This window comes from Ceratotherium simum, chromosome 3 (genome assembly GCF_057802395.1).
Source record: "Ceratotherium simum simum isolate JZ-2026a chromosome 3, ASM5780239v1, whole genome shotgun sequence".
NCBI lineage: Eukaryota > Metazoa > Chordata > Mammalia > Perissodactyla > Rhinocerotidae > Ceratotherium > Ceratotherium simum.
In genome coordinates, this window is record NC_141902.1 from 1,871,922 (window position 1) to 1,898,656 (window position 26,735).

Below are 26,735 nucleotides of genomic sequence, written 5' to 3' on the forward strand. Positions count from 1 at the left end.
TCATTGAATTCTTGGAGCTGTAGATTTAGCTCATTGTATTAGTTTTTAGTTGCTGCATAACCAGTTATCAAAACCTTAGTGGCTTAATACAACACACATTTATTATCTCCCAGTTTCTGTAAGTTGGAAGTCCAGGTACAGCTTAGCTGGGTTCTCTACTTAGGGTCTCACAGGCTGAAATCAAGGTTTTGGCTGGGGATGTGGTCTCATCTGAGGCTTGGGGTCCTCCTCCAAGCTTGTGTGGTTGTTGGCAGAATGCATTTCTTTGCAGTTGCATGTCTCAGGCCCTTAGCTCCTAGAGGCTGCCCATTCCTTGCCTCATGACCCTCCCTGTAACATGTCAGTTTGCTTCTTCATGGCCAACAGGATGCATTGCTGCTCTTTCTTGTCTCACTTCTTGACCCTCTTTTAAAGGCCTCACTGGATTTAGGTCAGGCCCACCCAGGCTAGTCTCCCTTTTGATTAACTCAAAGTCAACTGATTACAGACCTTGGTCACCCTTGCCATATGGTAACCTAGTCACAGGAGTGATATCCCATCCTATTCACAGGTCCTGCCCACACTCAAGGGAAGAGGAGTATACAGGGCTTGTATACCTGGGGTGGGAATCTTGGGGGCCACCTTAGAGAATCTTAGATTTTATGGAAAATATCCACCACGTGACCTAATTGGTAAGGTCAGGTTTAGTTGTCAAGCCAACCAGCGTAATCATATGTATCTTCTTTCTGACAAAGTCTGACTTACTTTTTCAATTCAAATGAATATATTAATACATGTCACATGCCAACCATGTCACTTCTGAATTCTAATTGTAGGATAGAAAGATAGATAAGGTGTGAAAACTTCTAATTTCTTCTCCTGAATGAAATAAGGTAACGTCGCCTTTAGTATTTCGTAAACTTGCTTTCTTTTCTTTGTTCTCATAAGCTTTTCCCCTCATCAGGATGTGTTTTTGACAATAGGCTAGGAGATGAAAGAAACAAGGTACTTAAATGAAAAATATTTATATTTGTGTGTTTCGTGTCCTAGAATTAATTAATTAATTAATTTATTGCACCCCAGGGCAACACACCATAGTGAGATTCAGGATGGATATTGCAGGGAAGTGGGAGGGGGGCTGTTGGGAAGGAGAGGTGGAAAAGGAGAACCCTCTTTACTCCTTGAGTGCAGGCACCTTGGTGGCAGATCTTGAAGAGTGTGTCTGGTAGTTTTGGCAGTATGCTGAAGGACTTGGGTATTTGGCCTAGGGAGTCTTGATGATGGAATAGAACATATTTGGTGATAGTGATCTTTTCCCAGTTCACAGGAAAAAAAAGCCAATATTATTATTTTTTTTAATTTTATTTTTCTCTTGTAAGTTTTTCTTAAGTCTCTGGTGCCTGCTGCTTGTTTACTTGCTAGTGAGTAGTGGAAGATTGTAAAATAGATGAGCAAGAGAGAGGTTTTACAGGGAAAACAGCTCGTGATACTTTTTGTTTTTTCTTACAAACATGCCTGTAGTTTTAAGTTTTGTAGTCATTTTACTAACATTTTTCCTGCTTACTATGATGAGATGTAAGTATCTAATATTTCGTGTTCTGCTAAGAGCACTGTGACTTCCAAATGCTCTGGTGCTGAAATAGGTTGAGAACCCACAGTTGGAGCCTGCACGTTCTTGGCTTTGCAGGCTGATGGGGTGCCTGTACGGGAAGGTACTCACAGATCTATACCATTTCATTCTAGGCAAGGGAAGTTTTAATGAAGACAGTTTCAGCCTCAGCTAGTAGTCTTTCCTACATGTTTAGATTATTTTATGGTGAGCCCTCACCTGAGTGTTGAGCCAAATAGAATGAGATTCTTGGCCTGTACTTATCTGCAGTTTAAATAAACCTACATTGAAAACCTGTCAAGAAATCACCTAATTAAGAGTACTGACTCTAAGTGAGAAGTGAATATTCACAGAAAGTGGGAATAGAGGAGCACAGAGCAGGAATCCCTCATTTATAATGTTATGTGGGATAACTGAGTCTCCAGGTGCGTATCCAGTGAGATAAAAACAAATTTCATGGAGTTCTTAATTTTTCTCAGTCCCCAGAGTTCAGCGAGGCCAAGAAATCTGTTTGCTACCATGCGTTTATTGATTTAACAGGTATTTATTGAGTTCTTTCTTTATGTGAGCATGACACTAGGTTACCTGTGTGTCAGGAATAAAGGGGTGGGGAAATAGGAGGAAACCAAAAACATAGGAAACGGTTCCTGGCCTTGATGGGCTTACAGCGTACAACAGTGGTTTAATTCTTGATTATACACCCTATCAGAAAAGTACCACTGTAGAATATTATACTTTTTATACTATTTTTAACAACTTTATTGGGAGTATAATTGACAGACAATGAACTGCACGTATTTAAACTGTATAGTTTGATAAGTTTTTATGTACACAAACATCAGTGAAACCATCACAATGAAGATATTGAGTATATCCTTCAGCCCCATAAATTTCCTCTTGACTTTCTATAATTCTCCCTCCCCCCCTTCCCCATTCCTCGTCCCCAAGCAATCACTGATCTGCTTTACATCACTACAGATTGCGTTTTCCAGAGTTTTATAGTAATGAAATCATACAGTATATACTCTTTTTTTTGTCTGGCTTCTTTCACTCAGCATAATTGTTTTGAGATTCATCCATGTTGTTTGCACATATCAATAGTTCATTCCTTTTTATTGCCTAGTAATATTCCACTGTGTGGCTATACCCATAGGCAAATTATCCATTCGCCTGTTGATGTACATTTGGTTTTCAGATCTTGGCTATTACAAATAAAGCTGCTCTGAACATTTGTGTACAAGTCTGTGTATGGCCATTTATTTCCTTTTCTCTTGGGTAATTACCAAAGAGTGGCTGGATCAGATAGTAGGTATATGTTTAACTTTTAAAGTAACTATCAAATTGTTTTCCTTTCAAACTGTTGTACAGTTTTACATTCCCACCAGCAGTGTATGAGAGTTCCAGTTCCTCCTGCCAATACTTGATATTTAATTTAATTTTAGCCATTCTGATAGGTGTGTACTGGTATCTTGTGGTCTTAATTTTCATTTCCCTAATGATTAATGATGTTGAGCATCTTTCGTTTTCTTATTTGCCATCCATATGTCTTCTTTGGTGGAGTGTTCAGATCTTTTGCCCATCTTTGTTAAATTGTTTGTTTTCTTATTGTTGAGTTTCGCAAGTTCTTTGTATGTCTGAATACAAATCAGATATATGCTTTACAAGGATTTTCTTCCAGTCTGTAGGTTGTCTTTTTATTCTCTTAGTATTATCTTTTGAAGAGCAGAAGTTTTAAATTCTTATGAAGTCCAGCTTATCCATTTGACTTTTTGGAGACTCTGCCTTTAGTGTCATATCTAAGAAATCTTTGGTTAACCCAGAGTTGCAAAAATTTTCTGTTGTTTTTTTCCTAGAAGTTTTATAGTTCTAGTTTTTACATTTAGATCTATGATCTCTTTGAGTTAATACAAAATTATCATATATAAAAATTATGTTTGGATTTTTTTGCATATGAATATCTGGTTGTTCCACTGTTTATTGAAAAGGCTATCCTCTTTCCTTTGCTAAAGGCCTTTGTGCCTTTATCAAAAACCATTTGTCTGTATATGTGTGATTTTATTTCTGGATTCTCTATTCTGCTCCATTGATCTTTTTGCCTCTCTTTATGTCAATACCACACTTTCGATTATTTGTAGCTTTATAAAAATTCTCAAGGGGCTGGCCTGGTGGCGTGGTGGTGAAGTTTGTGCTCTCTGTTTTGGCGGCCCAGGGTTCGCAGGTTTGGATCCTGGGTGCAGACCTACATACCACTCATCAAGCCATGTTGTGGCGGCATCCCGCAGACAAAATAGAGGAAGCTTGGCACAGATGTTAGCTCAGGACCAATCTTCCTCACCAAAAAGAAAAAAAAATTCTTGAAATCAGGTAGTTTTAGCCCTCCAACTTTGTTCTTTATCAGAGTTGTTTTGGTTATCTTAGGACCATTGTATTTCCATACAAATTTTAAAATCAACATATCAATTTCTACAACAAAACCTGCTGGAATTTTTATTGAGATTGTGTTGAATCTGTAGATCATTTGAGAGGAATGATATCTTAACAATATTGAATCTTCCAACCAGTAAAATTTATCTTTTAATTTATATAGGTCTTCTAAAATTTCTATCAGCAGTATTTTCTAGTTGTTAGTGTATATCTTTAGAATGAAATTTGTTGCTTTTTCTTTTTAAATTGAATTTTAACTCTTTCATAATAAAAAAACCTTCCAATATTCTTAATTGATGTTTGAGACATTTGCATCCTTGCAGAAATCTTGGCAATGGATTGAAGAATTGGGCATAAATAAATGTCAGTCAGACTGGGTAGCCAAAGGGATTTATTTCTACGTTGTACCAGAAACTCAAATGTTAGTGATTGAACAAATACACCAGCAAGATTTTTTATTTGATTGTGAATATGGAGAACTGAAAAATATAAATTAGGAAATAACTTTTCTGAAACTTGTCAAATCTAGCGTTTATCAGGGTGAAAAATAAAGTTTAATGTTTCTATATGTGCGTGGATCTCTAGTATTGTGGCTATTCTGTTTACAGTGTATGTGTAAGGAAGTACCTTCTGGCAATTTGAAAATATGGTGTAACTAAAATACAGGTCTGACTTGTTAATCTACTGTTAAAGACTGAAAATTATTTTAATTGCTCTTTTTCTGACTAGTCTTTCAGAAGAAGTATGGTAGATGAGTTTGTTCTGCTGTGGTCATTTTATGTTTACTGTCTCTTAGGGAGCTGAGATAGTAAATACTGTGGTCGTGCCCAGTATGGTTATTGTTCATTGTCATCTCATCATGTCCTGTTAGTATGGGTGAGATTTTAACATGTAGGAAGTTTAGTGTAAGAAACTTTGATGCTTAATGTTAAAGTTGCTTTGCAGGTTATTTACTAAAATCAAAATCACAGAAAAAATATCCATCCCAGTTAGACATTATCTTAATTCTCATGCAGAATCACTTTCACTGAGTAGGGACCTTGGCTTTTATGGAACGATGTTATAAGAAACAGCCTTATGAATTTCACTGCTAAACTTCCAATAGAAATGTTTATTTTATACTTAAAAAGGAAAGTCTTTTTTTATTCTGTTAATCTAATAGAAATATATGGTAAGATGTAATTAAGTTTCCTCTTGTCATTTTAAAGAAGCGCAGGATGTAAGGGGAAATATTTATTTCCCCCAAATCTATTTTGAATTTATAAAAAAGAAAAATAAAGCCTGGCTTTTTGGATGTTGGTCCTAATGAATTTCCAACTGCCTTACTTAAACTTTTCTTATCCAAACTTCTTCTAAAAGTAGTTTTTACTTATTGTCTCAGTTTCATGAGTCTTTTTCTCTTTCCTACTTCAAATCATGTTTCTTTATAAATTAGTTTGTATTTTATCAAAATTATTCATGCAAATAAAAAGATAACTAGCTCTATAAGGCTTGTTATGAAAAATAGCAGCACCTCCTCCCTATTCACAAAATTTTCTGCTTTCAAGAGAATCACTTTTAACTTTTCAAGGTGATTCGTTTCAGTATTCTATATCTCTAAGGAAAAAAAGTGCTTGTAGTGCTACTTACTGATTTTTCTGTTCTGGGCATTATCTGTTGACTTCCTACCATGGAAGGTAAGGATTAAATATTCTTTAGTACACATATACATTCCCCCCTCCATCCACACCCACATACTTCCTGCCTTCCCCCAACCCCATGGTTATATCTTAATTTTGGTTGGGTCAGTATTCAAAGTTTATATTATGTAACTATAAATGCTGTTTATAGTTAAACAAGTTTTTCTTTCCCACCTAACCTTTTATTGGAGTTAATAATTGTCTTGTTTTCTTGTTTGTGTGGTTTTCTGTGAACTTATTAATTCAAGCTCAAACTGTCTACCAGTTGTCTAAATATCCTCTCAAGATTTTTAGATCCATCAGATACCCTATCAAGTTCATCTTGAGATATTTCCTCCCATAGCCTCTGATCTGTTCCATTCTGGACTGGTGAGCTTTATGCCTGTTGTACAGCTCTCATAATGTCCCTTCACTTCATCCTGGGTATTCCTTTGGCCTTTCTTCTGTATTGGTTCCTTTGTTTCCTATAGCCCGTATTTTTCTCCTTCTTGATTTATACTCTTGTTTTAGTGTGGTACAAACTATAGAAGCTTCATTAGAAAAGGTGTGTGGGAGATAAAGTTGTTGACCTTGTTATATATAAGCCTGTCTTCATTTTACCATGACATTTGGTTGATAGTTTGTTAGGGTCTTATTCTAAGTTGGAAACCATTGCCTTCCAGCTTCTGGTGATGCTGTTGAAGTCTGGAACTCATCTAATGTCTACTTCTTTGTAGATGACCCACTTCCTCCCTTCACCCTAAGCCTGTGGGATATCCTCTTTGTTTCCAGTGTTCTGACATTTTAAGTTTATTCATTGAGTTGGGACTTTTGACTTATTTTATTGATAATTTCATCCCTTGATTTTCTCTTTGCCAGATGATTCTCTATCTTTTTAAAACCTTATCTATGTTGAAGTGTAACATACAACCAGAAAATGCATAAAACGTAAATAAACAATTTAAAGAACACCTCTTGAGCACTTTTCTCAATGGAACTCTCCAGAAGGTGACCACTTCTATGGTGATCACTGCCTTGCTCTTTTTTATAGTCTTACCATCCAAGCATGTGTCCCTGAACATTGCAGTTTAACTTTGTGTGATCTGGAACTTTGTGAATGGAATACCATTAATGTGTATTATTTTTATCTACCTTCTTTCTGCCAACATTATTTTGAAGATATATCCACATTTTATGTAGCTTTAGTTTCTTTCTTTTTTTTTTTTTTTTTTTGCTGTATTCCATTGTATGAATATGCCACAATATATCTATTCTACTCCAGATAGATATTTGAGTTTCTCTCCAGTTTGGGAGTATTACTTATAATGTTATTTATGAGCCGCCTTGTACATGTCTTCTAGTAAACGTGTGTGCTTATTTCTCTAGAGCAGTGCTGTTCAATGGAAATATAATGTAAGCCACATGTAATTTTAAATTTTCTCATAGCCACATTAAAAAAGTAAGAAGAAACAGATGAAATTGATTTTAATAATATATTTTCATTAACCCAGTAAATCTAATCATTTCATCATGTAATTAATATAAAATTATTGAGATATTTGACATTCTTTTTTTATACCAAATCTTTGACATCTGGTATGTATTTTACACGTACAGCCCGTCTCAGTTCAGTGGAGCTGCGTTTCAGGTGCTCACTAGCCACGTGTTGTCTACCATATTGGACTACATAGCTCTAAGGGATATTTATATATCTCTGCAGTAGTGGAATTGTTGGATTATAGGGTATGCATATCTGGAACTTTAGTAGATAATGGCAAACTTTTCTAAAGTGATTGGGCCATTTTACACTCGAGTAGCAGTGTGTGAGAGTTCCCGTTGTTCCACGTAATCATCAATATTTGGTATTATCAGACTTTTTAGTTTTGCTGTCTGGTAAGTGGGTAATAGTTTTCATTGTGGTTTAATTTGCATTTTCCTGATTACTGAAGAGCTAGAGCACCTTTTCATGTTTCTTGGCCATTTGAATTTCGTCTTTGTGAAGTGCTGGTTTAAGTATTTTTTGCCCATTTTTTACTGTTGGGATTTTTATCATTTTTTTCTGAATTTTTAGGAGTTCTTTATATGTTCTGGATGTGAGCCCTTTTGTTATATTTGTTACATAGGTCTTCTCCAACTCTGTAACTTACCGTTTTGCTTTCTCAAAGGTGTCTTTTGATGAACATAAGTTTTAAATTTTAGTGTAGTTAAGTTTATCAGTCGTTTCCTTTATGGGCAGTAATTTTTGTGTCCTGTTTAGGAAACCCTTTCCTATCCTGAGGTCGTGAAGATATTATCTTGTTTTATATTATCACAACTTCATTAGGTCTCTTTAATAGGTCTAAAAAATCCAACTGGAATTGATTTTTGTGTAAAGTGTGAATAGGAGTTGAGTTTCATCCTTCCCTATATGAGTATCCAGTTGTTCACTATTCATCCACTTCCCTCACCTTCCCACGACAGCCTCCCACCCTCCTGGCTCTACAGTGCCACTTTAGTTGTAAATCAAGAGTCCATATACCTATGGGTTTGTTTCTGTCCTCTCTCTTGGGTTCTGTTCATTTGTTTGTTTATCGTTATACCAATATCACATTCTTTTTTTTTTTTGGTGAGGCAGAATCGCCCTGAGCTAACATCTGTCGCCAATCTTCCTCTTTTTGCTTGGGGAAGATCTGCTCTGAGCTAACATCTGTTGCCAGTCTTCCTCTATTTTGTATGTGGGCCACTGCCACAGCATGGCCGCTAACAAGTGGTCTGTGCCCAGGGAACTGAACCTGGGCTGCTGAAACAGAGAGTGTGGAACTTAACCACTAGGCCACCTGGTATCACATACTTAATGACTGTAGCTTTGTAATGAATCCCAGTAACAATTGGAGCAAGTACTTGTACTTCTTTAAGAGTATGTGACTGATTTTCTTAGCCTTTTGCATTCTCACATAAGTTTTGAAATTAGCTTGTTAATTTCAGCAAAACAACTTTTTTGGTTTTGACTGTGATTTTATTAACTCCATGGATCAGTTTGAGGAGAATTGGTATATTTGTAATATTAAGTCTGTTAATTCATGAACATGGTATTATAGTTCATTTATTTAGATCTTTAATTTCTCTCTGAGTCTATAGTTTTCTCCCTAGGGATCTTATACTTCTCTTGTAAGATTTATTCCAAGGTACATGATATATTACTTATTCTATTGTAAATGATATTATTTTAAATTTTTCTAATTTTGTTGCTGTTACATAGAAATAATATTTTATTTTTTATGAATTAAAATAATTTATCTGTACAATATTTTTTATTTTCCTTCACAGGTATATTAGTCTGGGGTCTCCAGAGAAACAGAAACACATACGTTCTCTCTCTCTCTTTCCCTTTCTCTCTCTCAGAGGCAGAGAAGTCCAAGATGTGTAGTCAATAAGCTGGAGACCTAGGAGAGCTGATGTTACATTTCTAGTCCTAGTCCAAAGGCAGAAGCCCAAAATCCTGGCTCAAAGATGGTCAGGCAGAGAAAGAATTCTTGCTTACTCAACCTTTTATTCTATTCAGGCCTTCAAGGGACTGCGTGAGGTCCACCCACATTGGGGAGGGCAATCTGAGTACCGATTCAAATGTTAATCTCATCCAGAAACACCCTCACAGGCACACTCAGAGGTAACGTTTAACCAAATAAATGTCTGGGCACCCTGTGGCCCAGGCAAAGTGGGCAATCAAATCATCTGTAAATTTGTTTCTTTCTTTCTAATTTTTATACTTTTATTTCTTATTCTTGCCATACTGCACTAGCCAGGACCTCTAGTCCAATGTGCAATAGAAATGATAACAGTGAGTAGCCTTGCCTTTTTCCTGATATCGAAAGGAAAGTGTTCAGTATTTCACATCTATGATGTTTATTATAGCTTTTTTGTAGATATCCTTTACCAAATTAAGTAAATTCAGTAGATTTTACTATGAATGAATGTTGAATTTTTTTAGATGCTTTTCTCCATCTTTTCTACATCATATTATTTTTCTTTTTTAATCTGTTAATATGAATTACTTTGCTTTTTAGGCTTTTGTTTCTAGGTTCGTGAGTGAAAATGGCCTATACTTTTCATATTTCTTTTTGAGGTTTTTTTTAATCAAGACTAGCTCAAAATAAGTTGGAAAGTCTGTCTTGTTCTTTTTTTATTTTCTGGGAAAGTTTGCTTAAGATTGTTGCATTTCTTCCTTAAATGTTTGGTGAATTTATCACTGAAGCCATCTAAGGCCCATATAATGAGCTATAAAAGCAAGTCTCAACAAATTTCAGAAAACTGAAATCATAGAAAGTACGGTTTCTGACCACAGTGTGATGATTCTAGAAATCAGTAAAAAAAAAAAAAAAAAAAAAACCTTAAAAAAATCCCATATGTTTAGAAATTAAGAAATATACTTATAAATTCTAAAGGTCAAAGAAGAAACCATAATGGAAATTGGAAGCTATTTTGAACTGGATGATTTAAAAAATATGTTCCATATCAAAATCTGTGGGTTTTTTTACAAAAGTAATTCATAGAGAGAATATACATATTATAGAAGAAGAAAGGTTGAAAAATAATGAGCTAAGTATCCATCTCAAGAGCTTAGAAAAAAGAACTAAATAAAAAGCAGAAGAAAAAATGAAGATGAGCAGATATAAATGAAATATAAAACTAAGGTAAAATAGAGAGGATCAACAAAGCCAAAAGTTGGTTCTTGAAAAGATTAATAAGATTAATAAACTTCTAAGATACTGAATGAGAAAAAGAATGAACACACAAATAACTAGTATTACAAATGAAATAAGGGACTTCACTATAGATCCTATGGGTTTACAAAATATAAGAGGGGATAATGAACAATGTTATGCTAAATTTTGGGAATTTAGATGAAGTAGACAACTTCATGCTATTTTCTTTGTGGGAAGGTTTTTAATTACTGATTCAGTTTTTTGAGATAACTGAGACTAAGTTTTCTATTATTTTTTATGTCAGTGGCACTGATATCCTTCTAATACCACGGCATGAAAAGTTAGAGCAATACTTATTTCTCTCAATCATTCTTTCAACAAGTTTTACATGACACCTACTATATTCTAGGCCCTATTTTTTTACCTTATTCCTCATATGTAGTTTGACTGGATTATTTTTTAGGACAGATTAGTAGGTTCCAACTTTAAAAAATTTAACAACAAAGAAGGCTCAGCACAGCCATGTGGCAACAGTAAGGAGCACATCACATTGCAAAAGAAAGTGAACTAGTGCCTACTTCACAGAGCAGCTCTGTAATGTGTAAAGTAGTATGGTTATTCAGAGAGAGCTCTATTGCTGGGATTCATGACAGTGTTCATAGACTTCTTGTAGATCTGTTGGTTAACTGCAGGCTGTCCATGATTCCTCTGAAATCATATAGAATATTTTCTTTGTGTATGCTTTTTTGGTGGTCAGGAGGAGGGGGGCCAGTGGCTTTCAACAGAATTTCATAGAGTCCAAAAAAGTTTAAGAGCCACTGCTCTGTGGGTTAAGAAAAGTTTATAGAGACCAACAAAAACAGGTGTTTTCTTTTCTTTCATTTTTTTGTGTTTTATTTGAGTACCCATTCTAATAAATTAGTTATAGATAAGATTCTCTGACTTTTGTTCAATAAATATTATTTCGCCTATACTTTAACTGAGAACTTTCTTTTTTTAAAGGTTCAGGAGCAAGTACATCCCAATCTCTCAGCTAATGAAGAATCTCTCTATTATATTGAAGAGCTGATTTTTCAGCTGCTTAATAAATTATGCATGGCTCAACCAAGGACTGTTCAAGATGTGGAGGTAAAAATTACTTTATTATTTCAAAAAGTCACTGAACTACTGTACCAATTAATTTTTGTATCTAAATCTATATCATTCTGTGGGGCAGACCCGGTGGCATAGTGGTTAAGTTCGCATGCTCCGCTTCAGCAGCCATGGGTTCTCAGGTTCGGATCCTGGGCGCGGACCTACACACCGCTCATTGAGCCATGCTGTGGCAGCGTCCCACATACCAAAAAAATAGAGGAGGGGGCCATCCCAGTGGCATAATGGTTAAGTTTGCGCCCTCCACTTCAGTGGCCTGGGGTTTGTGAGTTTGGATCTTGGATGCGGACCTACACACTGCTCGTAAAGCCATGCTGTGATGGCATCTCACATACACAAAACAGAGGAAGATGGGCACAAATGTTAGCTCAGCAACAATCTTCCTCAAGCAAAAAGAGGAAGATTGGCAACAGATGTTAGCTCTGGGACAGTCTTCCTCACACACACACAAAAAAACCCTTAAAAAAATCTATATCATTCTCAATTGTGGAAACTAAAATAAAAGAACAAACTATTGATATGTGCAATAACATAGCTACAATTCACAGACATTATATGGAGCAAAAAAAGCCAGACCCCAGAGAGTACAGACTGTATGGTACATTTATATGAAGTTCAGAAACAGCTAAAATTACTGGTGATAGAAATCAGGATGGTGGCTCCCTGTGAAGGGTGGAGACTGAGATGATAGAAATGTTCTGTATTTTGTTTAGGGTGATGGTTATGCAGGTGTAAGCATTTTTCATAACTCACTGAATCATACACTTAAGATCTGTTCATTTTACTGCATATACATATTATCTCAATAAAGGACTAGTATAAATCTTAAGGATATTTACTAATTGATTAAAAATACACACATATGGAGCTAGTCCTGATGGCCTAGTGATTCAAGTTTGGTGCGCTCCACCTCGGTGGCCCAGATTCGCTTCCCAGGCATGGAACCACACCACTTGTTTGTCAGTAGCCAAGCTGTGGCGGTGGCTCACATACAAGAACTAGAAGAATTTACAACTATACGCAACTATGTACTGGGGCTTTGCAGGGGGAAGGAGGAAAAAGGAGGAAGATTGGCGACAGATGTTAGCTTAGGGCAAATCTTCCCCTGCAAAAAAAAAGAAGAAGAAACATTAAAAAAAATACATATATACCTCTAAAATATTATGTGTGAATTAATGCTAAAATATTTGTTATGGCTTTGTTACATGGGAGTATTTTTAGATTTTTTTAGAAATATCTATCAGTACAGTTTTCAAAAATTACTTTTGTCGCTATGCTGTTTACATCACCTTTCTTTTGAAAATTGTTTATAATAAGGCAACAACTTCCAGTATAAAGGAAAATCTTAATTTGGAGTAATTGAGCTGTTAAGATTTTCAGGGCCTCTGAGAATTGAAGCATTTGTTTCCCTATTCTCTGGTGTAAGAGTTGGACATTAAATAAATATAATAAAAGCATATTTTGAAATAGTTAAATATGCTAAAAACTGAGAATATAATTTTAAATATAGGAAATCTTGCTAAATTGGAGTTTGATTCAGATATCATTAGTTATTATTCATGCCAATCACTGGTTAAATTTAAGAGTAGCTGAACCATAATAGTAACCTAAAAGGCTTGGGTTGTTTTTGCTAAGAGATGTATTTTCTTAAACCATTCTGAGCTCCGTCACCCACTTGATCCTCTAAGAGGTGTGTAGTATCTCTTGTTTTTAAAATTCTTCTCTACATTTGAAGCTCTAAGATTAGCAAAAGGTGAGTGACTGCATAATAATTGTTAATAATGAGTTAACAACTCCTGCTAGGTAAATTTTAACCCTAGAAACCTTACAATAAAATCACTGATAGAGAGTTTCACACTAGCTTTAATCTCTCCTAATATTATTACTTTTTACTATTTCCACTTCTATCTTAATTATGCTTACACTTAAAGCTTTCTGTTTAAGCTTCACCTGTTTCTTTACCCATGGGAATTATGTGGAAAAATCTTGATAGTCTTGTTGATATTTTTTTATTTTATTTGTTTATTTTAGTTTTTTTGCTGAGGAAGATTCACCCTGAGCTAACATCTGTTGCCAATCTTTCACTTTTTGCTGGAGGAAGATTGACCCTGAGCTAATATCTGTGCGCATCTTCCTCTGTTTTGTATGTGGGTCGCTGCCACAGCATGGCTGCCAACGAGTGGTGTAGGTCCACGCCCGGGAACTGAACCTATGCCGCTGAAGCAGAGCACGCCGAACTTAACGCTAGGCCATGGGGCTGGCCCTGATTTTTTTTTTTTTTTTTTGAAGTTCATTACAAAAATTATTATTGGAATCAGGATATGTTATGTCACTATTATCTGCTAGCATTAAGGATGATGATAAAGTTTAGTTTTGTATGAATTTTCTTTGATGAGCATTTCTATTAACAATACTACAACTATTAACAATAGTACTGTTGTGATCTGAACAGGAACGAGTTCAAAAGACCTTTCCACATCCAATTGATAAGTGGGCTATTGCTGATGCACAATCTGCCATAGAGAAACGAAAACGAAGACACCCTCTCTTACTGCCTGTGGACAAAATCCATCCTTCTTTGAAGGTAATAAAAACATTTGAACATTGAGGAAGTTCTTTGTAACAAATAATACTTTATATAGTATTGGTGTATTTATATAGTGTTTATATAGCATGATCTGGGTTATTGTGTATGTGCACTTGCATGTGAGTATACTTTTACATACATATATATATTTCTTAATATGTGTACAAAATAAAAATAAATATACTTTGATAAAATCAGATTGCCTTTCAAATAATATTAAAAGTTAATGATAAGCAGTAATGCATCTTTGTGGCATCTTCTGATGACTACTACCCCTGTCTAATTTTCAACCTTTTGTTGGTTGAGAAAATACAGAATGTCAAAAGCTACTGTGAGTTCAGAACTGTTTTTAAATTAATCTGTTTATTACAGATATTTTTATGTACGTTGGGAAAGTAGGCTAGGGAATATTTAGCCTATAGAAAATATTTGGTGTACATGGATTTGAATACCCCATTGGTAGCAATTTCAAGACACTGCCCACCCCCCCCATGGAAACCATTATAATTTGTTGATATTGGTTAAAGCAAGATCCTTGCAGATAGCAGATAGTTGTCAAATGGATTTTGGACAGTGTATTAATTAAAAGGTTTTCAGTGAAGGCCAGCCCAAGGTTTCTGTATTAGAATGAGCTCTCTCTCCTTGTTTGATACTAAACACTGATTTGTTAGATTAGATCTCTCTTTAAAAAGAAAAACTCCTGATACTGGAGCAATGGCTCCTTTTATATCCTGTGGTACCTGTAAGTTTAGACATTTTGTTTATCAAATGTTCTTTATAAGCAAGAATGTTAAATTTTAAGTGTTTAACTGCTAGTGACAATGCCATTTTTTGAAATTAAATTGTATATTTTTTCCACAGGAGGTTTTAGGGTACAAAGTGGACTACCATGTGTCCCTGTATATTGTGGCTGTACTGGAGTATATCTCAGCTGATATTTTGAAATTGGCTGGTAATTATGTTTTTAATATCCGACACTATGAAATATCTCAGCAGGACATTAAAGTGTCAATGTGTGCAGATAAGGTAAGTGTTAAAAGGTATTTAAACTTTACTTGAAAAATAATGATTATACATCACTTCTACCTTTGTCTTTTTTTATACATGATTATATTAGTAATTTTTATAGTTCCTGGTATTGAAAGAAAGAAAAATGCTGGCTTTATAGACTAACCGCATTTCCAAGTGTTTCAGCATATGACAGGATGGGAATCTCTTTTTTTTCCATCAAGAATCTTCCTACAGGAAGAAACAATCAAAGCCTCAAAGCAGTTTAAGAAAAGTAGTTTGAGTTTTATATTTTTAGAAGGAAAATATATATACAGAGTATTCAGATACTTTTAAGTATAAGAAGTAATTTTGTAAAACATACTGTGGTTTCACAGAATAGTTTAGTGGGGCACAGGTGGAGAGAAAGACTTTGCAATGCCAAAGTTTATTCTTTCTGGTAGTGTTTTTGTTATTAGTTTTCTTCTATCTTGACTATAAGCTACTGAGGAAAGAAATTGAGTCTTTAATTTCCTCTCTCCTCCTTTTCTTCCCTTTCTACTTTTTCTTTGTTTTACTTACTTTTTAAATCAACATTTTTGAGTACCTCTTATGTGCCGGTCACTGTCCTGAGCATTGAAGATACAACAGTGAACAAGTCAGCAATCCTCTTGTTAGAAGGAATTGATTTTAGTGGGAAATAAAAATATTATAAACAAATAATTGCTGTGCAATGTAATTAAAGCTGTTATACAGATAAATCAGAGGTGCAGCAGAGAAAGGAATCAACTCTGGCTTAGGGGAGACTAGGAACTCTTCTTTACAGAGGAGATACCTAAACTAGATCTCTAGGAGTGAATGACCCCCAGGATCTTGCGCATGCCAGTGGTTCTCTACTTGGACTGCACATCAGAATTACCAGAAAGCTTTTAAAGAATAGTAATGCCTGTGTCTCACCCCCAGAGATTTTGGTTTACTTGGCCTAGGTTGGGCCTCCAAGCCTCAGTATTTTCAAATTTTTTGAAAGCATTCCAGGTGATTCTGATGTGCAGTTATGATTGAGAGCCATTGTACTGTATGCCATGCTACAGTCTCAAAAATGGTATTTCACTTCAATTTCATAGAAATTCCTTGTTATTTCTATTTTGACTTCTAAAATTATCTTTCAGTACTTTGAATATACATTCCACTCTCTCCTAGCCTGTAAAGTTTTTGCTGAAAGCCTAATAGGGGTTCCTTTGTAGATTATTCTCTTCTGTCTTGCTGCCCTTAATATTTTTTCTTTGTCATTGACTTTCACCAGTTTTACTAATATATGCCTTGGAGAAAGTCTTTTTGCATTGATGTAATTAGGAGTTCTATTGGCTTCATTTGCTTGTAAGTTCAGTTCCTTTTCCAGGTTTGGGAAGTTCTTAGCTACTATTTCTTTGAACAAGCTCCCTGCTCCTTTCTCCCTCTGGAGTACCTATAATCTTTATGTTGCATTTCCTAATTGAGTTGGATGTTGCTCAGAGAATTTCTTCACTTTTTTTAAGTCTTAGTTCTCTCTCCACGTCCACCTAAGCATTTCTATATTTCTGTCTTCTAAATTACTAATTCTGTCCTCTCTAATGTCAGCTCTGTTTTTCAAGGTTTCTAGATTGTTGCTGCTGGCCACCGCTGCCTGGCGGGTCACACACACAGGCGCAGGTGCTCTGGTGCAGATCCGCTGCCCTGGCTGACCAGCCGAACTGGTGCACCAGGCAGGAGGGGAGGGCTGGGGGTGTTTTCTTTCTCATGCCTGAGCCTACTCTGCACTCACTGGCAGCCTGCCTGGACTGCTGGGCTTGGTAGGGGTGCCCATGCGGTGGCTGAGCTGCTTCGGTGTAGAGCGTTCCCATGGACTGAGATGCAGCCCCAAAAGTAAAAGTGTTCGTGTTGAGGCCTGCCTGTTCCCCCACCTCCTCTTAGAATCTCCTGTTGTCCATCCCTTTGGAACCCGAGACCTAGATTGCTGCTGCTGGGGAGGGGGAGGAGACCGCTCACCTCCTTCCACAGCTTCCCGGGGATCTAGTACCCCCACCTTCAGACATATGGCTGCGTGGATCTCTCAGACGTCCTCTTGTGCTGTGTGGGTATTCTCTGTTGGTTAACCAATGTCCATTTGGTTGTATCTTAGTGGGGAGAGACTAAGGTCACTCTGCTGTGATGCTGACGTGACTATCTTGACTTCTAAAATTGTGATTACATTTTTTTATTTTGTTTCTATCTCAAACTTTTAGAAATTATATATATTATATGTGGCAAGTACGATAAAAGTACTCCCCTGTGCCCTGAACCACTTGAGAGTAAGTTGCCAGTATAGTTTAATGTGTCCTACAAACAAAAACATACTCCTCCATAACCCCAGTATGACAGTGAAAATCCAGGAAACTAACGTTGACACATTATGCCTTCTAATCCCCAGATCTCATTCAAGTTTTGCCACTTGTCCCAATGATGTCCTTTTATAGCAAAATGATGCACTCCAGAATCACATGTTGTATTTAGTTGTTGTACGTCTTTTTTCTCCTGCTTCGGTCTGGAACAGTTACTTATTCTTCCTTCAACACTTATGGCCTTGACACTTTTAAGAATTATACCAGTTATTGTTTAAAGTGCCCCTTACTTTAGTTTTTTCTGATGTTTTCTCTTTATTAGATTCAGGTTATGGATCCATGGAAGGAATATCATAGAAGTGATGTTGTGTCCTTCTCATTGCATTTTCTCACATGGCACACCATTTTGATGTGTCCCATTACTGGTGACGTTCACTTTGATTGTTTGATTAAGGAGTTGTCTGCCAGGCTTCCCTACTTTGAAGTATTCTTTTTCCTTTTGTAATTAATAAATATTTTGTGGAATATTTTGAGGCTGTGTGAATATCTTGTTCCTTATCACACTAAATTTATTCATTTGTTTATTTTAATATGGACTCATGGATTGTTATTTTATTCAGTGGGCCATAATCAGTTACTTTATTATTTGTTTTGATATTCAGATTGTCCCAGATTTGGCCAGTGGGAACTCCTTCAAGTTGTCTTCTCTGTCCTAAGTTCTTTGAACACTGTCTTTTGACACAAGATATTCCAAGTTCAACTTGTTCTTTACCTGCTGCTGAAGTCTGGAATTAGTTGTTTTCTAAAAAAGTATGGTTCCTTGTAGTGGAGAATGGTAGTTAGAAACTAAGATCTGGGTGCTAGATGAGCTCATTGCTGTTGGAGTGTCCCTGCTCTGGTCTCTTAGAGGCCAGAGTTAGGGAATGTGTGTGTGTGTGTGTGCGTGTGCGCGCGCATGTGCATATATATATATTTGTGTATACATTATATATATACATGTACGTCTGTTTTTTATCTATCTTTCTATGAGTTCACAGTTCTCTCCACTCCAAAATGAATAATGGGGTTCATTTTAGCCTTCTCTTTTTCATATTTGTAACTCCCTTCTCTGACAGTGAGAAAGCTGGCTCCCATTTTTCTTGATATATTTTCTTTTTTTTTTTTAATAATTTTATTTATTTATTTTTTCCACCAAAGCCCCAGTAGATAGTTGTATGTTGTAGTTGCACATCCTTCTAGTTGCTGTATGTGGGACGCGGCCTCAGCATGGCCTGAGAAGCGGTGTGTTGGTGTGCGCCTGGGATCCGAACCTGGGCTGCCAGCAGTGGAGCATGCGCACTTAACTGCTAAGCCATGGGACTGGCCCTATATTTTCTTATTTGATCAATTCTTCTGTATATAACTAATCTCCCAGCAGTCTTCTCTCCCCCCACTGGTGTAGACACCCTCTTTAACCCTATTTTGGCCTAGAAACCCCTCTCCCGCTTTGTATACGCGCTCCTTACTCCACTCAGGCTCTGACAATCCTGTGTGGGGCTGCTGCTGGGCCAGCTTCCCATGCAAATGCCCTCCTTACCCACTCAGGCTCCAGCACCCTGCATCAAGCTGCCCTATTGTGGATGGTCTCTTTATCCCGATGGATCCTGTGTTAGGTTGGCCCCCTCTACAGACACCCTCCTTACTCCACTCAGGATCTGACACCCTGAGGTGGGCCACCACAGCTTTTCCCACCCTCAGCCTGCAGGGATTCTTAACCTGATTTGCCCCATTCCTCTCCCCCTCACCTCTCCATTGGCCTTGAACGGAACTGTTGAGGAACTGTGGGAAGGAGAGATTTTATAGCATATTTGAGGTTCACCTTTTCCATGACTCTTTTTGTGTGTGTGAGGAAGATAAGCCCTGAGCTAACATCTGTTGCCAATCCTCCTGTTTTTGCTGAGGAAGATTGGCCCTGGCCTAACATCCATGCCCATCTTCCTCTATTGTGTATATGGGACACCGCCACAGCATGGCTTGATAACGGTACGTAGGTCTGCACCCGGGATCTGAACCCGTGAACCCTGAGCCGCTGAAGTAGAGCGTGCCACCTAACTGCTATGACATGGGGCCAGCCCCCAGAGAATATTTTTAAAGTAGTCTGTCCTTGCTATCTCTAACTTCTTACTCTCTCTCCTTTCTCAAGCCCATTACTCTATTGAAACTGCTCTCACTAATGACCTCCTAGCCTCTTCTTGGTTTCTCTTGTTATTGACACAGCTGACCATTCTCTGCTTCTTAGAACTTTCTCTTCCCTTGGCTTCTGATACACCACTCTGTCAGTAAGGCCTCCTTCTCCACCACTCGCCTTCTCCACCACTCATGGCAGGCTTCTATTTTTGTAACTCTTTTGGTCACAGCATACCAAAAGTCCTGAATTTAAATGCCACAGTGGTCAGGCAGGCAACATGATGGGAATCTGTAAGAAGCAGTGAGGATTGTGGCACACTGGAAGGTGCGTGTACCGAAAGACGAAGGGCGGTGTTCAATACCAGCTATTTTGTGTCAGGCATTTTCATTTTCTTTTTTCGAGAAGAGTCTGGAATCGAGATTTTTATGTGAAATTTTCAGATTTGTAAATATAAATAGATGGCAAGTAATCCAGAATTTTAAGAAACAAACCTGAAGACCCTATTCACTATCAGGCCACCAGTCTGAAATGTCTGCTATACTTTCTCCTGAGTGAGCCCATTTTAGATGTTTTTCAGTTACTACCTAGATGATAATGACTCCTTAAATGTTCACCTCTAGCCTCAGTATCTTTCTGGACTCTAGACAAGTATTATGAAAGGCTTGCTAGATACCTCCCTGTGTGACCAAACCTATAGACATATATTTCACCTCATAATCACCAATAACGGCATCACCAACTTGGTCTTCATAATTGGAAAACTGGTCATTACCCTAAACCTACCACTTCTCCAACTTCTATATCAAATCAGTCCCCAAATCCTGTTAACTCTAACTCAGATATATGTCTTAAATCTGGTCAGTTCCTTTTGTCGTCCTCTGTCTAGAATGTCTTCTCTTACCTCCCTTCCCTTCCAACTCTGACATTTATTCATCTGACAGATCCCTAGCCATTTTCACCACTTAGCTCAAATACAGTTTTTTTACATAGCTTTTCCCAACTCTCCCTGATTCCTCTATCAGAATCTCTTCCACTGGCTTCAGTCCTTCTTTAGTAATCTTCTCTCTGTCCTATATAAGCACCTAAATTGTATTTAAATTTCTAAGGATAAGAATCATGATTTCCTCTTAAAATCCACAGCATCTCACACATAGTAAATGCACAAAAGATACCTGTTAAAAGAACATACATGTATTGTATATATTTGTAAACTATTAGACTTGTAAAGAAAGCTAAAGCCCGAATGAGTTAAGGATCAGAAGAAATGTTAGGACAATAAGAAGCATTTTTTGGTCATGTTCATAACAAGAACAATGAAGAAGTAGAGCCCGTTCTTAGAACAGTGGGAGTAATATTACCATGAAAGAAAAAACATAGAACTCAATTCCTATTACATCTGGGCCGGGAGAAATGAACTTCAGAGTGGCTCTGTGCTCTTACTCTCTCTTGCCTTTCTTAAACATCAATTTCCCTCTTAAGCATGTCTGTTCTATTTTCTCAGCCTGAATATCATTTTCTTTAATAGTGACATGTATAGTACGGGTTGAGCTCCACAATTCTTTCCTGTGATTGTCTAATTATTCTCGGCAATCTTTGATGTGTCAGAATACCTCATAATAGTCAACTGTTGCTTTTATTTGTAAATGTAAAGAAAAAACGTTGATTCTCAAGTTCCTTTCTGGCAAATTATACAGATTCTTGGAAATAATTTATTCGAATAGCTTGTTAAAGAGATGGTTTGTGAGCTCTTGAAATAGTGATCACTAGAAATCAGTTTAGATTAGTAAGATCACACCAAGTCACACTAATCTCATTACTCCATTCGCATGACTAGACCCACAGATAAAGTCATCTGCATTCCAGCTAAGCATATGACAGTCTCTTGTGACAAACTTGAGATCAGGTTAGAAATGGATGGGCAAACTTATAGCCCATAGGCCATATCGACCCCACTGCCTGTTTTTGTAAATAAAGTTTTACTGGAACATAGCCCACACTTATTTGTTTATGGCTGCCTTCCTGCTACAAAGGCAAAGGTGAGTAGTTGCAAGAGAGACTGTATGGCCCACAACCCTAAAATATTTACCCTCTAGTACTTTACAGATAGAGTCTGTTGTCTCCTGAATTAGACAAGAGATGAAATAGTAGCTGACTAAAAGACCATAATGGAAAAAAAGTGGTAATTTATTAACTTAGAAGAATACCTCTAATAACATACATGAGAAACCTCATTTCTTATACTGTCTTTTTCAGTATTTTTAGTAAATAATTCCAACAAAAAGTTTCTCAGATTTTCATACATTACAAAAAGCTTGATAGGATATCTAAAATGCTGAATGACAAAACCAGATTTCTATAACATCTTGATATTCTGGGACATACTCTCAATAACAGTATGAAATTTTCTAGGGATAAATTTGAGTTCAAACTTATATGAAAAAAAAAATCAACAGCACAAGTTGTAAGAAATCAAAGATATATTGGGGCCGGCTCCGTGGCTTAGCGGTTAAGTGCGCGTGCTCCGCTGCTGGCGGCCCGGGTTCGGATCCCGGGCGCGCACCGACGCACCGCTTCTCTGGCCATGCTGAGGCTGCGTCCCACATACAGCAACTAGAAGGATGTGCAACTATGACATACAACAATCTACTGGGGCTTTGGGGGGAAAATAAATAAATAAATAAAAGCTTAAAAAAAAAAAAAAGAAATCAAAGATATAACACAGTAGTACCTCATGTGAAAAGTCCTAGGGAGTTGAGACATCTGCAAGGTTGATAAGTAAACAGAGTGACATGGGTGCCAAATAAGTCATTGCTGAAATTATAAAAGAGCAGCATATAGAATAAAGAAGGTGGGCGTTTCATTGTACTGTGTTGGTCAGACCAAATCTAGACTGTTGTCTTTAGTTTTAGAAATCGTAGTCTAAAAACAATATAAAATGGGATCTGAAAATCTTTTCACATCAAGATTGTTTTTTAAAGTCTTGAAAGGTGAAGATTCAGTAGATGGAAAAATGCTTCAGATAACTGAATGACTTATTCTGAAAAACAGATAAGTCAGAAGAAAATATTTAATGTAGTCCAGAAGGCAGAATTAGAAATTAATGAATGAAAGTTAACAGGGAAGTCATTTTAATGTTGTATGAGAAAGACATTTCACCTAATTAGAATTTTATAAAAATGAATGAACAGTTTTATGAGAAATGAGTTTCCCAGTGCCCAGAGTCTGTGTGATCACTTGTCAGTTTGTTGTGAGGATTTGGCCTCTCTTATTTCTGAAACTATAATCATTTAGCATTTAATTGCTTTTACCTGTAAAAAGAGTCGTGGAGGAGCATGAAATTCTCTGGTGGGGAAGAGAAAACTATTCTGTCATACCTTCAGTTCTTCTGCATGTCTGTTTAAGATCAGATTTCATCAGCCAAGTCCCTGTTCAGCCCCAGGGGTTTCTTTATTGTTTTCTTTTTAATTAATTAATTTTCTTAGTGCAGTAACATTGGTTTATACCATTGTGTAAATTTCAGGTGTACATCATTATACTTCTATTTCTGCATAGATTACATCCTGTTGACCACCCAAACACTAATTACAACTCATCACCACACACACGTGCCTAATCACCCCTTTCATCCTCCTCCCTCGCCTCCTGCCCTCTGGTAACCACCATTCCAATCTCTGTCTCTATGTGATTGTTTGTTGTTGTTTTTATGTTCTTTTTATGAGTGAGATCATACGGTATTTTCCAGTGGTTTCTTGAAAGGTGTAAAGTGGCTGGGAACTGGGGGTGATGATGCTCAGTGGCAAGAGAGTAGGTGTCATGAGTGGGCAGTGAGGAGGAGAGGGGTTTCCAGTGTCGCAGGAGATGGGGCTAGGGAAATGGGCTGGGTTAGATTGTGAATGGCCTTTATCCTCGAGAAATTAGGATTTTTTGCTGAAGGCAACGAATACCAGTATCGTTTTCATGTAGGGTATGACACAAATTTGGTTTAGGAACATAATTTTGGAAATGGAGTTGGGAACACCAATGGCAGGGAGATCATGTTGCAAAACTTGAGTATCCTCGCAAGAGATAGTGCTGGCTTAATAGTTGAAAACATGCAGTAGGGAGAAAGAACTGACCAGGTTTAAGTAATATTTCTGAATTAGTCAACAAGATCAGGAGGGCAGGGTTCTTGTTCATTTTGTTCACTGCTGTATTTTACCAACACTTGGCACAATTCCTGGTGATCAGTAGATGTTTTTCAGAGTGAATGAATGAATGAGTGTCTCATATTGTGTTGTCAGAATTTCTTCTCATCCGCTTGAAACTGTTTTACTTTTTGAAGCTTCCTGTTTGGAATTGTGCCTTTCTTATTTCCTGAACTCCCAGAAAGTAGTTTTTAGTCAGTCTTGAATATATAGTTAAGTAGGTCCAATTTTTATTTTCTTATTGAACTATTTTTAATTCTAAAACATATGGTTACCTTTTCCTGTTGCTTTTGATACCACTAGTTCTTGCCTATTGGTTGACTTAAGTCCGTAGTAACAATCTTGACTGTTTTCTGAAAGGGGAAATTGTCACTACAGCAGTTTAAGCATCTGTGAGATGCTTGGTTTTAACAACTGAACGTAATAGCAGTTGGTGATGTAGTAAATATGCATCAGAAAAGCATCATACCATTAATCTATCATGTGCCTCTACAATAGTATCATTTCATTTTTCTCCTTTGAATTCTACCCAAGTGCATACAACCATCCTTACTGTAGGACAAGGAACTACCATTTTGAATGCCTACTATTTGCCAGACGTAGTATGCATTTTATGTACATTACCTCATTGAATTCTTTCATCAGTACATTTTCTATATAAGGAGTCTGACTTTCAAAAGAACAAATAACTTGTCTGTAGTCATAGGTGAGTAAGTGGTTGAACTGGGATTTTTAGCTCAGGTTGTTCTTCAAAGATATGCTCTTTTTTGCTATTGTATACATGTGTTTATACATGTATATGTGTGTGTGTATGTATATGTATTACATATGTATACACACACATGCACATATATATATATTTCACTATTAGGTTTATCTTATTTCCAGAAATACTTATTTTTCCATATCAAGTTTCATTTGAACATTTTCTGCCTTTAACTATTCGTATTTCTCATTTTGAATTTTCTCATCTAAATTAGGCTATAAATACACACAACTCTCATTGTTTAATAATGTTTTAATTCCAGGTACTTTGAGGTGGTTTTATAAAAGTAAGGAAAATAAGTTTATACATTATTGATTTGTATTTCTCAGGTTTTGATGGACATGTTTGATCAGGATGACATAGGTTTGGTTTCTCTCTGTGAGGATGAGCCTAGTTCTTCAGGTGAATTAAACTACTATGACCTTGTCAGAACTGAAATTGCAGAAGAAAGACAGTATCTGCGGGAACTAAATATGATCATAAAAGTATTTCGAGAAGCCTTTCTTTCTGACAGAAAGCTGTTTAAACCTTCTGTAAGTACTTTTTGGGTTTGAAATTCTGCCTACCCCAGAAGTCAAATAGCAGCTTAAAATCACAAAGAGTAACTTCATATACTTTATGAGTATATAAAACAAAAATATTCGTATATGTAGTATTTGTGGGTTTTTAAAATACATGAATTGTTATACTAATGTAATAAGTACAATGACAGTGAAAATTAGACACAAAATTAGAAAGGGTGATTACACTGGAATGAAATCATTTTCTGCTCTGCAGTATCTGAGATTTATAGTCATTCATTTGAAGATGGTGAAAAAGATGTATGGCCTAGAAAAGAAAGACTTATGCTTTTTTTGTCTTTTGGTAAATACTTTAAGGCAGTAGTTTAGAGTTTTAACAGTGGAACTTTTCCAGAATAAAAGTGTATGCAGAATGTGACATAAACAGAGGCAGAGCTGCCTGTTGAAGACCGGGTGGGAGTGGGTGACAGGACAGGATCCGGGGGGGCCTGTCCAACTCTTTGTAAAGTCAGCTCCGAGGAATCCAGCTGGACAAACAGTGTCTTGTAAATAAAAGGTTTTCTTTTTCTTTGCTTCTTTTGTCCCATGATTTGTTTTTCCTTAGGTGCCTCTGCGTTTGTCCTTCACTTTAAATCCTCAGCCTTTCTTTTACCTCCTGACTTCCTCCCCCGAGTAACTATTACATGAGTGAACAGGAGTGATGCTCGCTGAGTGCTTAAGATTAGGAACTGATGGGGCTTTTTTCATTCTTTTCCAAAAGAATGAGTTTCAGTGATAATTTAAGGTGTTTAATTGGCTTCTATCCTTTTTCTTTTGTACATGTGTTTAGTTTTACATTTGATAATAACTCCCACTAGACACACTGCCTTGAGTAGTGAGCATTTCATGTTTTTTAGAGTACTGTCCTATTTCATGTGACCCTTGTAACAGTCCTCTGAGATCGGTAGGGTAGGTCTTATCATCTCTGCCTTACTGGTGAGGAAATAGACACAAAATAGTTACGACTTGATAGGTTTGTTATAGAGGTTGAACGTGAATTTGGGTTCTTTTATACCACAGTATAGTTGGGTTTTGTCTATAGTGGTATGAAGAGTAAAAACCTAAGGCTAATATTATCTTCTTTGCCTTTTCTGTGTCCCATCAGTTTTCATTCCTCAGGAATTAATTTTTTTTTTTTTTTGTGAGGAAGATCAGCCCTGAGCTAACATCTGATGCCAATCCTCCTCTTTTTTCTGAGGAAGACTGGCCCTGAGCTAACATTCATGCCCATCTTCCTCTACTTTATGTGGGATGCCGCCACAGCATGGCTCGACAAGCAGTGCATCTGTGCATGCCCAGGATCCGTACCGACGAACCCTGGGCCACCGCAGCAGAGCATGCGCACCCAACCGCTTGAGCCACCGGGCTGGCCCCCCTCAGGAATTAATTTTTATGGGTCTCTTTTCACTGAATTAGTGCCAGTTTGATAGAAAATTTCCATTATAATACTAAAGGGTCAAGAGAAAGATGCTCTTTTTTCTCTATCTCCATATCTGTTATGTTTTTTCAGCATAGACTAGACTGTAAACTTTTGAGATATAGACCATCTGAGATCAGAGCATAGTACTCAGCAAATATTTGATAAAGGAATGAATGACTCAAGATCTTAATTCACTCCTTTGG

General features: G+C 36.8%; 1 protein-coding gene across 4 annotated transcripts in view; it reads left to right on the forward strand.

Moving 5' to 3' along the window:
• The window catches only part of SOS2 (SOS Ras/Rho guanine nucleotide exchange factor 2), a 93,237-nt gene that overhangs the window by 9,059 nt on the left and 57,443 nt on the right, over window positions 1-26,735 (forward strand). For 2 of the 4 annotated variants that reach the window (XM_087421933.1, XM_087421946.1), the window contains exons 2-5: window positions 11,355-11,480; window positions 13,957-14,088; window positions 14,953-15,117; window positions 24,882-25,085. In XM_087421933.1, coding sequence (XP_087278059.1) covers window positions 11,355-11,480; window positions 13,957-14,088; window positions 14,953-15,117; window positions 24,882-25,085 — 627 coding nt within the window. Of the gene's footprint in view, window positions 1-9,236; window positions 9,317-11,354; window positions 11,481-13,956; window positions 14,089-14,952; window positions 15,118-24,881; window positions 25,086-26,735 lie in introns of those variants that run through there. The other 2 variants (XM_087421938.1, XM_087421940.1) reach the window with 2 other exon arrangements.